Consider the following 12441-nt stretch of genomic DNA (forward strand, 5'->3'; position numbering starts at 1 on the left):
TTAAAAAATTAAAAGTATACTGTGTCAAGCAATTTCTGTCAGTAGAAAACAGCCACAAAAAATGTAGACGCGAAACGTCTCATAGAAAATTTGAATTTCGCGCCCTTTTCTAATGACAAATTTATTTCACCTTTCTTATTTGATATTTCGTCGATAGAACCGTTAACAATAGAAAACTTTATTTTTATCAGCTAAAAAAAGTTTTCCCCCGTAAATACAGACCATCAAGATGGCATCAGTGAATCGAGCAGTGAACGACGTCTTGTCTTCGATGCAGTCAACGGCCACGAGATCTAGTCTGATGCGATGGTTTCTGCAGACACTGGCTATCTCCCAGGCTGTGATGCCGATTGGATGGCCAGCAGCGCACAAGTTAAAAGGTGGGTCATTCATCATGCAATAGTTAAAATGTACCTAAAGCATTCGAATGTCATCTCCTTCTAGCCGTTTTCGGCTACAGCGACTGGTGCGCTCTCAGGTGACTAACGTAGCCAATCTTTGCAACAAATGTGCGGCCACATTCGCTGCAGGTCAGCACCCCTCCGACGTAATTATACATGATGGCCACAGGTGGTCTGGCATTTAGCTCGTCACGCTTAACGTCGAGCTCTGTGCGTCGCCTGGCTTCAAATTCACGCACCTGCGTCTGCACAATATGCCTCCACTGTGGACGGTCACGAGCTAGTGTCTCCCATGTCCATGGGAGACATGGAAGTCGAATGTACCTAATGTTTTGTATCTCAGCAAAAATTTTGTATGGGTCGCGGCAATTAGACTGCAGACATTTTTTGAGAATAAAGGCCTGTGCACACCGGGTGCGTGTGCGTAGACGTGCACGTGCACGTGCGCGTTGTAGTATACAGTTTCTTATGAGAGACAGCACACCACCGCTTGCGTGACGTGTGCGTGCGCGTTGTAGGATACAGTTTCTTATGAGTAAACATCGAAGGCTCGTGGCATCTCAGGTAGCATAGTGATGCGACACAACGTTTTTCATGTGGTATTTTCGATACGATAAAATAACCAATGAGTAAGTTTTGTATTTCAACCTTCATAGTTATATTTATCAAATATCTGAGAAGTGGGCAATTATGAAAAACATCACTGTCAATTTGTCAATATGAAATATGTCACTGTCCTTTATTCAATAATTATTAAAAAAACGTGTCGCGAGTGTTCGTGAAATATTTATCAAATAATGGAGGAAATCATGAAAAAACATCCAGAAATCGTGCTAGAAGGTGATAAGGTAAAATGCACCCGTTGTGATGTTTTTCTGGTCTGCAAAACACATAACGTAAACAAACATTTAAAATGTATGAAGCACAACAACGAATCCTTAGGCAACTCATCTTTAGAGGATTTGGTTTTAAATGTACCGGAGCTTGAGATAAGGGAAGATAAGTGTTTTTGTTTAACATGTCAAACGTATTTAAAATCAAAAAAGTATAATATACGGAAACATTTAGATTCGGACACTCACAAAAATAAAAACAAAGTAATGCAAAAAGAGTTTAATAAGGACCTTACAGAGTTTATGATCACGTGTAATATTCCATGGTCACAAGCAAATAACCCGAACTTCAAAAAATTTATTGAAAATTGTATTCATAATAAATATGGAAGCAATGTAGCTATGCCTGCCGACACAACATTAAGAACGAATAGTCTACCTACATTGTTCAATGAGAAAAAAGAAAAAATTAAAAAAGAGTTAGAAAATGCATATATATATTTAAGTGTGGATGAAACAACTGATGGAAATGGTAATGATGTTCACAATGTTATAATTGGAAGCCTACAACAAACGTCATCAATGCCACATATTTTTGCATCAAGACATTTCGGGGCAACAAACAATCAAACAATTCAAAATTTAGTGAACGAAACATTAAAAGATTTGTGGGGTGAAAAATATGAAAACAACAAGAACAAGTTTCTTTTTTTTACTACTGATGCTGCCGCGTACGTGGTCAAAGCAGGGAAAAAATTAAAAGAAATGTATCCTAATTTGACCCACTTGACATGTCAAACCCATGGATTGAACAGAGTTGCCGAAACGGTTCGGTTGATATATCCAAAAGTAAATGATCTAATAAACACTGTAAAAAAAGTTTTTGTCAAGGCTCCACGTCGAATCAAAATATTTAAAGAAAAGTTCCCCAATACACCCTTGCCACCTAAGCCCGTTATAACCAGATGGGGCACCTGGCTTGAGGCAGTCAAGTACTATGAAAATCATTTTGATAAAGTGAAGGAAATAATTTTGAGCTTAAACTCCACAGAAGCCAGTTCAATTAGAAATGCAAAGAGATTATTGAGACTGGGTGGTTTACAAAATGATATAAGTTTTATCAATCAAAATTTTGGTATTTTGGCCACGTCAATTAAGGAATTAGAACGTAGAAGCCTTAAGCTAAACGAGTCTTTGGAAATCGTTTTTAAAATTGAAAAATTATTTTCGTTACTAAGACTGCACCCAAAAGGTAAACTGGTTTACCAAAAACTAAAAATAGTCCTATCAAAAAATCCAGGATATCAAACAATAAAACATATCAATAACTTGTTACAAAACCAAGAAGTCGAAATCAAGGAAAACATTAACAAAAATACACTGCAACATTACAGAAGAATGTTATTCTTACCCATTACGTCAGTCGAAGTTGAGAGATCATTTTCGTACACCAAGTGGATTTTTACAGATAGAAGACGTAGAATAACTTCTTACAATTTAGAGCAAATATTAATTGTGTATCACGAATGTCACATACTAAATGGTTGAATTGAAAACAATCTTTTTCTTAATTTGGGTCCTTTATCGACTTGGCTACATCACTAGTCTGTGATAAACGTCAAATGCTACCTAGATGCCACGAGCCCTCGATGTTTGCTTATGAGAGACAGCACACCGCTTGCGTGACGTGTGCGTGCGCGGCTCCAACATTTTAGCGCACGCGCACGTGCACGTACAAGTACGCACAGCCGGTGTGCACAGGCTTTGACCCAGCTATGTTCGGCTGCATTGTACCTAGTTTTTTCGTCAGATGGAGAGAAATTTGACTTCATTGTGGTGGGTGCGGGGTCGTCGGGTGCTGCGCTGGCGGCTCGGCTGAGCGAGGTGCCTCACTGGCAAGTGCTGCTTATAGAGGCAGGAGGGGACCCACCACCTGCTAGCGTGGTACGTTATACTTATAAGTATACGTAATACGTATAGTTATATGAGCTCATAACAGGTGAAGTTTTCGGCTTGGACTGATAGAGCCAAAAAACTCAACTGATATTATCTCGACTATAGCTTTAATCTAGAATATGTATGTAGGTATAGATGGTCAAGCAAATCTTGTCAGTAGAAAAAGGCGCGAAATTCAAATTTTCTATGAGACGATATCCCTTTGGGTCATATTAAAGGATCTCCACAACGATCAGTAAAACGCTGCTCTTGTTTTCTTGGGTCACTAGGAAAATTTAATGTATTTTCGATGATACACTGATTCCTGACGGCCGATAAATTATTGACAAGTACTAAGTAACAGTAAGTAGGTATTTATTGCTTTTATCATTGAGTCTTATTCTTGTAACCCTCTACATTTACACTGCTGGTACTAGTACCAGAACCGCTGCTTTTAGTAGTAGTACCAAAAGCAGCGGGAGCGGGTCGGCGCAGCTTTTTAAGTAAGTGTGTTGCCTTGTCCTAGTGTGTAATCTTAACTTAATTCAGAAAAACAAGTATCCTGCCCAAAACAGCTATGATCATGACCTTCGCGATTACTGGCCAACAACGACCAAGGTTTATATGATGTAATAAAATTAGCTTCGATAAAAAAAAAAAACAGTTTTTAAGTTGTCCTGCGTAAGCCGGTCTTTACATTGGATGCAGCTGTGGAAGGGAGACATCGATATACAGGGTGATCAATCCAAATGGGTCAGTATGGAGAAGTCAGAAACTATAAGAGATAGCGAAATCTGTTCTTAGGAACCATGGCTTCGATTTTAGATTTAATAATAATGGCATTCAATTTTTTTTAAATTCTATCATACATAACCGGGACTCGAACCTGGTCAATATTCTTGTTGTTTGTTTGTATGGCAACTTTTAAACGATGTGTGATAGGTGGAGGGTGCTCGACCAAATATCATAGAGGGCCCAGAGACAAAACAAACTACATTAAAAAAATTCAAAATGGCCGACTTTTTTTTATGTTTTCAAGTTGGTTCGAGTGCGCTGAGATTTGGCATGCGGCGAGCCTGGGGGCCCAAGATTACAATGTCAAAAAAAAATTTTGTAAAAATCCAAAATGGCGGTGGACACGGGCAAAGTCAAATTTCCAAGTAGGTTAAGCGAGCCCGAAGGGCGAGTTTCAGGCCGGGAGGCCGAAGACCGACCCCGGCGGAGGGCCGAAGGCCCGGAGCCTCCACCCCGACTCCCAAAACGCGGCTCCCAATAGGAAAATTGTTGGGTCATGTTTAAGCTCCAACTTCCCCCTTTCGTGTGACGCTTCGGGCCTTCGGCCCTACGCGGAGCTCGGCCTCGCGTTTTGGGAGTCGGGGTGGAGGCTCCGGGCCTTCGGCCCTCCGCCGGGGTCGGCCTTCGGCCTCCCGGCCTGGAGCTCGCCCTTCGGGCTCGCTTAACCTACTTGGAAATTTGACTTTGCCCGTGTCCGCCGCCATTATGGATTTTTCCAAAAAATTTTTTTGACTTGGTAATCTTGGGCCTCCAGGCTCGCCACATGCCAAATCTCAGCGCGCTCGGACCAACTTGAAAAAATTAAAAAATAGTCGGCCATTTTGAATTTTTTTTAATGTAGTTTGTTTTGTCTCGGGGCCCTCTATGATATTTGGTCGAGCACCCCCCACCTATCACGCATCGTTTAAAAGTTGCCATACAAACAAACAACAAGAATATTGACCAGGTTCGAATCCCGGTTATGTATGATAGATTTAAAAAAAAATTGAATGCCATTATTATTAAATCTAAAATCGAAGCCATGGTTCCTAAGAACAGATTTCGCTATCTCTCATAGTTTCCGACTTCTCCATACTGACCCATTTGGATTGATCACCCTGTATAAAGCGATACGTATATAGTTTGTAGCTTTCTAAATAGAGTCAGACCAAGAAGAGTCTGGAGTGATTTTGATAGCCCACGCAGTGCAAGTGTTATTTTAAACGTCAAACGTTTATGAAATTATGACGTATAAATAACACTTGCACTGCGTGCCCTATCAAAACCGCGGAGACTTCTTGGTCTAACCTTACGTAGTAGGTACATAGCGCAGTCTCGCTCACACACCGAAGCGGTGTGCGGATCCGCAGCGGTGTGATTTAGTGTTATGTTTGCCTCTTAACATTTTATCTATTAATATCAAAGTCTGTTTGACCTCCAAACGGAAAGATTCCTCTAGAATCGCATATATTTATAAATAGGTACGTAGAATTAAGCTAGGTAATCAAAAAGTCGTTACAAACAAACGTCGTAGATGCATTAAGATAGCGAAGCAAAAACTTTAATTTTGACACTAAATACCTACCTATACCCATCCTCAATAAACAAGATGAGACTTATGGCGCGATTCGGGAAATGAATTAGAGATTAACTAGAAACGATATAGTAAAGATATGTGACGTCCCACGGGTAAAGGTACCTTATGGCGGTTGGCGCTTACGCTATCATTAATGCCGCACCAATATTATTGCGGCGCTATGCGACGTAAGTGCCGGCCGTCACATATCTTCACTATTTCATATCTAGTGAATATCTAATTCATTTCCCGAATCGCGGCGCCAGCCGCCATAAGGTACCTTTTGGAGTGGAACGTCACATATCATTACTATTTCATATCTAGTGAGTCTCTAATTCATTTCCCGAATCGAGCCGTTAGTTCCGTGATTTTAGTGTTTAAGTAAACAATTTATCTTGAGTCTTGACACGCATCACTAAACATTGTTCTTCGAATAAAAACGTAATTTAAACCGTGTTTATTATTCGCTTCGTTTATTTCGTACATACAAATAGCTACTTACATACCCCTAATATCATCAAGAATGTCACATACGGTCGCCATCACATATATCGGAGCGGGCAAGGTGCTCACAAATATCTGCATCTGAACACATCTCTTTGGTCAAGGCGTTAGAGTGCATGTACAGATATTTTTGAGCCCGCTCCGATGTCTGATGGCGACTGTAGGTACTTTTGGAGTTACCTCGCAAAACAAAATTAGAGGGGTCGGAATTAACGATTTATGACATTTATTGCTTTCAACGACTTATTTAAGTCTTTGCTGTCCCTTTTTCCAGTGAATATTGAAAACTTGGTAACATTTTAATATTGCTAATTACCTTGCAATAACATACAGGGCAAATATTTCAAGAATAACCTTCCCAGCACTTTGTCTATATGCGAAAAGTTCATGAGGATATACAATATACCGGGTGTGGCCTGTCACACGAGCAAATAATTAAAACATAGATTGTACTCCTTAAACGGTGGCACTTTTGTTCAACAGCTTTTAAAAATTGTGAAGTACATATTTAGACTTCCTATTTTTCATAAAAAATAAATATTATCTTCAATGGATGCCATCGCCACGCCATATCATTGTGATTGACGTTGCTTGTCACGCCTTAAACATAACAAAATTCGCGATACATTGCGTCTTAGAATAAACTTTAAAGTGTATTAAAAATCGAACCACAAGTTATTTTTAAAAGTTGCAGAACAAATTTTGGTCAGTATGAGGAGTAGGTACAGCCTACAGTTAATTTTTTTGCTCGTATTACAGGCCACACCCCGTATAATAAGGTTCTTACTCAAACCTAAAGGTACAAAGACTCCTACTTAAAGTGTATTTAAGAAGAACAAAGCATTAACCCAGTTTGTTTACAAATAACAGAGTTGTATTGCCATTCATGCGTGCGCGCATAATACATTATGCAACGACTTTTTAACCTTGATTGGCAATTAATTCATTCGCCTTTGACATAATAACCGGCTTAAATTCAAATGGGATAAAAATACGTCAGGAACTAGTATCTGATGGACTAGGTACCTACTCGTAGCTGCTATGTATTAAGAGCCAACAGGAGTGGTCATTTCTCCATACAAACGTACTCGACTGTTTCCTCCGTGGGTTTTGATACTAGAGGAATGATTTTTTCAACACAGATTAATATTGTCAATATCTGTGTCGAACCGTTTTGCTTTTTTTAATATTTTTGTTATTTAACCCACCAAATACAAAACCGCATGGAGGCCTGGATCAGTCAACGACTTGACTCTACATTATTTGTTCGTGTAATGTTTTCATCTACCCTCAACTGGCTTAAGGAGCCATTTGAGGTTAGATTTTGTTTACTTTTATTTAAATACCTAAAGATACAGAGTATAGTACCTAGTTGTAATTCCTTAGATACTTGCAATTCTTCGGAAACGTAGGTATTTAATTGTGCTGCAAATTTATGTGATTACAAAACACGTGATTTAAAAACTAAAATGTAAGACTTCTGAAAAGCAATCAGTTAGGTAGGTTGGGTATCGTAAAAAGTCACTAGTCGGAAGTACCTACTAGTGAATGTTTTAGTTGAGCCCGATGGGGTTACCCGCAAAATGTAGTACATGTAAAGAACATGGTCAGAATAAATGATGATTACGAAACAAAACAACGCACACTGACGAACATATACATATATATCTATTAGTAACTGCTTCTTTTCATTTTGCTCTTCGTTACACTATAACTGTGTCGAGACCTCGAGACCCTGACAATCCTTATGAAATCATTAATCAGTGGAGTTTCTTTGCTCTTGCTCTGGAGGTGTTAACGGTCTCAGTCTCACTTGTAAATTTCTGTGTTTCAGTCACCCAGCCTGTTTGCGACCCTAGCACACACCCCCACCGACTGGGACTACAGGGCTTCGCTTGACGCAGGCGTGGGCAGCAGCCATCCCAACCGCACAATCTTCATGACCCGAGGCAAAATGCTCGGCGGCTCCTCTTCCAACAACTATGAGATCTACGCCAGGGGAGTCCCCGCAGATTACGACCAGTGGGACCAAATAGCTCCCGGTTGGAACTGGGATACTGTACTACACTATTTCAAAAAACTTGAACGCATGACTGATCCCAGCGTCTTAAAAGAAAACCATTTCCTGCATTCTACAGAAGGCCCAGTCGCGATATCGAGACCGGCGCAAAATGCTTTATTTGAAGCTATAAATGAGAGGATTCTTAATTCTCTCGATGAAATGGGAGTGAAAAGAGTGCTAGAGAATTATGGACCTGCTATTTTTGGGGCGTCCAGACCACATTTCACGTTTGCCAATGGAAGAAGATCTAGTACTGCTGAAGCTTATTTAGTGCCAATTAAAAATAGACCTAATATTCATATAGGTAAGTTTTCTAGAGTCACAAAAGTTCTTGTCGATCTCTCTACGCGTCACGCCTATGGGGTGCAAGTAATGACAAAGTCTAAAAGAGTTTTCAATATTTACGCTAATTTAGAAGTGATTCTGTCTGCAGGTGCGATTGACTCGCCTAAACTTCTAATGCTGTCTGGGATTGGTCCAAAGAAGCAACTGGATAAACTGGATATTGAAGTAATTTCTGATCTTCCAGTTGGTATGAATCTCCATGACCACATGTTGACTCCTGTTATCTTTCAAGGGCAAAGTGGTTTTCAGACAACAGTTCAAAATCTAGCTACAGTTACAGAGTTAGATTCTTATCCTACACCTATTCAGGTTGGGTTATTCAAATTGAACGCGTCATCGGCTAATTATATCATGGAAAATAAACCTCAATTTCAGTCATTTAACATCCATATGGGAGCTGGGCTGACCCCTTTTATAAATATTGGTTGTGTAACTGTATCCAATTACGATCTCTCTTTCTGCGAGTCAATCGGCAATGCTAACATTTTTAATGAAATCGACTATACTAACTTAGTTCTCTTACATCCAAAATCCCGAGGACAAGTCAAGCTTCGAAGCAAAAATCCCCTCGACAGTCCTGTTATAGAATTAGGGTATTATAGGGATAAAAATGATTTAGACGTTATGGTTGAGGGGATCAAATATATGACGCGTTTGGCGAAGACGTCTTATTTCCGAAAGGTGGGAGGTAGAGTGGCGAGATTAAACGTGAAAGAATGTAGGGGTTTGAAATGGGGTTCGGATAGTTACTGGAGATGTTACGCTAGGAATACGGTTTCTTCCTTGCTTCACCCGGTGGGTACATGTGCTATGGGACCTGATGGCGTGGTGGACGAGACCTTGAAGGTACATGGCATGTCTGGATTGAGGGTCGTGGACGCTTCCGTTATGCCTACCATTCCAAGTGGTAACACGAACATACCTGCTATCATGGTTGGTGAGAGGGCGGCCGATTTGATTAAGGCTGATTACCAATCTACGTTCATGTTTTAAGTAAATGAGAAAATATGATTTGTTTGTTTTTCTTTTGATTTTTGACAATTTATAGTGAAGTTAAATATTTTTGGACCGGAAATTTGTAATTTTTAAGACAAAATAGGTAGAATAATTTTTGTTTTATACTACTTTGACTATCCTGGATCTATTCTCCATTGTATTTACGAGGTAGTACGTGAGGAAAGTTTATTACATACACATTGTATGTATAATTATTGCAGCTGTTTATTGGATCTATAAAAAAATCCATATAAGTATAGGTACTATGGTATGACAAAACACCCCAAAATATGGCACACGAAGTTACATCCATAACATCCACATGGTAATCCTCAATTAGAAAGGAATCTCAACAGCGTACGTAATTAATGTTTTCGTGCCACGAATAATCAGTGCTGAAACTCAAATTAACTCCCCAACAGCTGAAAAACAATGAAAGAACCTAGGCATTAGCATAAACTGAAGGGTATAGCTTTGAGATGGTAATGACTGCCTGCGCCCTCCGTAGCGGCGCTTAACACCGCTTCAATTACACTGTCTTTGTCTTCCCGAGACCCGGGTTGTGGAATCTAATCTCAATCTCTGGAAGGTTCATGTGATTTGTTAGATCCGCTAATAATGTGTTAGACAAGGTGATATTGCTGCACAGTATAAATAAATATTATGGATGCCTCACGTTACAACGGTCCGGGCCCGGGTCGGCGCGTCCGACATTTCAGAATTCTATAGAAACCGTCACGGGTGATCACGTCAACAGTCATAGAAAAAGAAGAGTTGGGCGCTCCGGCCCGGGCCCTTTACATTTCGCGGCGCGATACATTTTCTGGTAGCAGGATGAAATTACGAGTAATGGTAACATTCTATTTCTAACCGCAGCTGCATTACTGTCAATTTTACTATGGAAATTGACAATGACAGCGACGCGTTCAGTGCGGCTGCGGTTAGAAATGGAATGTTACCATAAGGTGATACTGGGACGAGTGGGACGACTGCAGAAGCATCACGGCTCTGCCACGTCATTGTGCGACTTGCGACGACGCGGCGGCAGCGATAACCATAGGTTGGAACGAGACAGCGATCGGACCTTTTGTTCCCACCTAGGGTTGTTGCTGCCGCCGTCGCCAGTCGCGTAATATCGTGGCCGAGCAGTTACTGTTGCAACGTTAGGTATAATTAATAATATATTACGCGGGCGACAAAAAGAGGTACGTCTTTCTACTCTACACCTACATCAATTTATGTTCACTAATATAATCTCTATCTTCTGTCATCTACGTTTCATTCTTTCCGGTGTACCGTTGATGTGACATCAGTTTAAAATCATAACCGCGGCCTGACCCTTGAGATGAGGCGGTCGCTTGACGAGGCCGTAAAGGGCTCGTTAACATGACAAAGTCCTAGCTGGTGCTATTACACCATGATTATCTCGACGTTGTGTCACTATGGAAACTCGCGGCATTTTCACCTGATTGTGGCTTTTCATGGTACAATAGAAAGTTACACCTACAGTCGCCAATGTCGCTATTCGATTTATTGAACTACCTAGCCATGGTGTTCATATGTCTGAAAGGAACGTCAGCATCATCACAAGACGTTAGAATCGTTAGATAATTAAAATGCATGTTCAGATATTTTTAAGCGCTTCGGCACGAGTAGGTATATCTGATGCATGGCGACTAATACCTAACTACCTACTATTATTCAATTCTGGATCTAACAGCAACCTAACAAATAATAAATAATAAGCATTTTTTGTATAATGGATAATAAAACTAATAAAATACCTATATAAGAACGAATTAACACTAAAACTAATTTGTAGTTGAATTTATTGCGTGAGAAAACCTCATTTTCCGCAACATTTATCGCTTTGTTTAACTAAAAGTAGCATAAGATGTGATTAATGTAAAAAGTAACCTTACCTGCACGTAATTCTAAAAGCATGCAGTATTGTATCGAAGGGCGTATTGATTACCTACGCAGACAGAGTACTAAATAAGGGCACTGCCATTGACATATATATGAGGACGGGCCTTACGGGCAATAAGAATGGGGCCAGTAAAGGATGACTCACGCTAGACCGGGCCGTGCACGGGCCGAGGCGTCCGACATCTCATTATCTCACGGTGATGTCGTGGTGCTTTCCATAGAAAACAAAACGGTGGGCATAGTTATGTTGAAACGACAATGTTATAGTGTTTTACGGTATATGTCAATGAGCAGTACGAGATGAGACACATGGAATATTCATCAAGGTTTATCGTCTCATCATATGTACATTCCAAGTGTTCATTGCGTAGTGACTGCGAATAAGTTAATTGCATACGTGTATATAAAGGATAACTCACGCTAGAACGGGCCGGGGCCGGGCCGGAGCTTCCGGCGCTTCGTTTTCTATGGAATGCACCACGTGATCACCGATCAGCCGTCATAGAAAATGACTTGTCGGACGCCTTGGCCCGGACTCTACCTGGTCTAACGTAAATCATCCTTAAGTGTGTTTTTCAACCCTTGAACTCGCAAGTTGAACTTTCTTGTAGTAAAAGCCGTTTCGTAGGTGTTCAACTTAAGGATGATTAGAGCTATCTACTTATGACGTTCTGGGTCCGGGCCGGGGCGTCTGACACTTCAGTTTTTTATAGAAAGCATCACGTGATCCACCAAAATTAAGTATCGGAGCATCGGCCCGGACCCGGACCGTTCTAGCGCGTGACATGCTTTACTCTGCTCTGCGGAGTATCGCTTTAGATTAGAATCGTAATAGACCGGGAGATAGTGACACATTTTACTGGGTCATTTGTACCAGTATGGCGGTTCGTCAGGGGTCTAAGTACGTAATGAACGAAATAAAAATGATGGTCATAGCGCTGGTACCGGCGGCCCAATCGCGTGGGCGTTAGTCGAATGTGTCGGATAAAATACGAGTGTCGAACGATTTGTTCCACAAAAATCCTCGTATTTTTCGATAGTCCATAAAAAAGAAGTAGACGGTACCGTAATGCCATACTTCTCCGG

At 40.6% G+C, this 12441-nt stretch overlaps 1 protein-coding gene across 1 annotated transcript; it reads left to right on the top strand.

The window, feature by feature from the left end:
* The first annotated feature begins 198 nt into the window (after window positions 1-198).
* LOC134670812 (ecdysone oxidase-like) lies at window positions 199-9439 on the top strand. Its single transcript, XM_063528634.1, has 3 exons — window positions 199-380; window positions 3045-3178; window positions 7858-9439. Exons 1-3 carry the CDS (start codon window positions 230-232, stop codon window positions 9421-9423), a joined length of 1851 nt encoding a protein of 616 aa, XP_063384704.1. The 5' UTR covers window positions 199-229; the 3' UTR covers window positions 9424-9439.
* The last annotated feature ends 3002 nt before the right edge of the window (window positions 9440-12441 follow it).

This window comes from Cydia fagiglandana, chromosome 14 (genome assembly GCF_963556715.1).
Source record: "Cydia fagiglandana chromosome 14, ilCydFagi1.1, whole genome shotgun sequence".
NCBI classification, from domain to species: domain Eukaryota; kingdom Metazoa; phylum Arthropoda; class Insecta; order Lepidoptera; family Tortricidae; genus Cydia; species Cydia fagiglandana.

What these genes read in the sequence shown, in the direction of transcription:
- LOC134670812 (XM_063528634.1), top strand. Translation starts at nt 230, where the DNA reads ATGGCATCAGTGAATCGAGCAGTGAACGACGTCTTGTCTTCGATGCAG. An exon ending in AGCAGCGCACAAGTTAAAAG is followed by an intron (nt 381 to 3,044) that starts GTGGGTCATTCA and finishes TTTTTTCGTCAG; the next exon opens with ATGGAGAGAAATTTGACTTC. An exon ending in ACCCACCACCTGCTAGCGTG is followed by an intron (nt 3,179 to 7,857) that starts GTACGTTATACT and finishes TCTGTGTTTCAG; the next exon opens with TCACCCAGCCTGTTTGCGAC.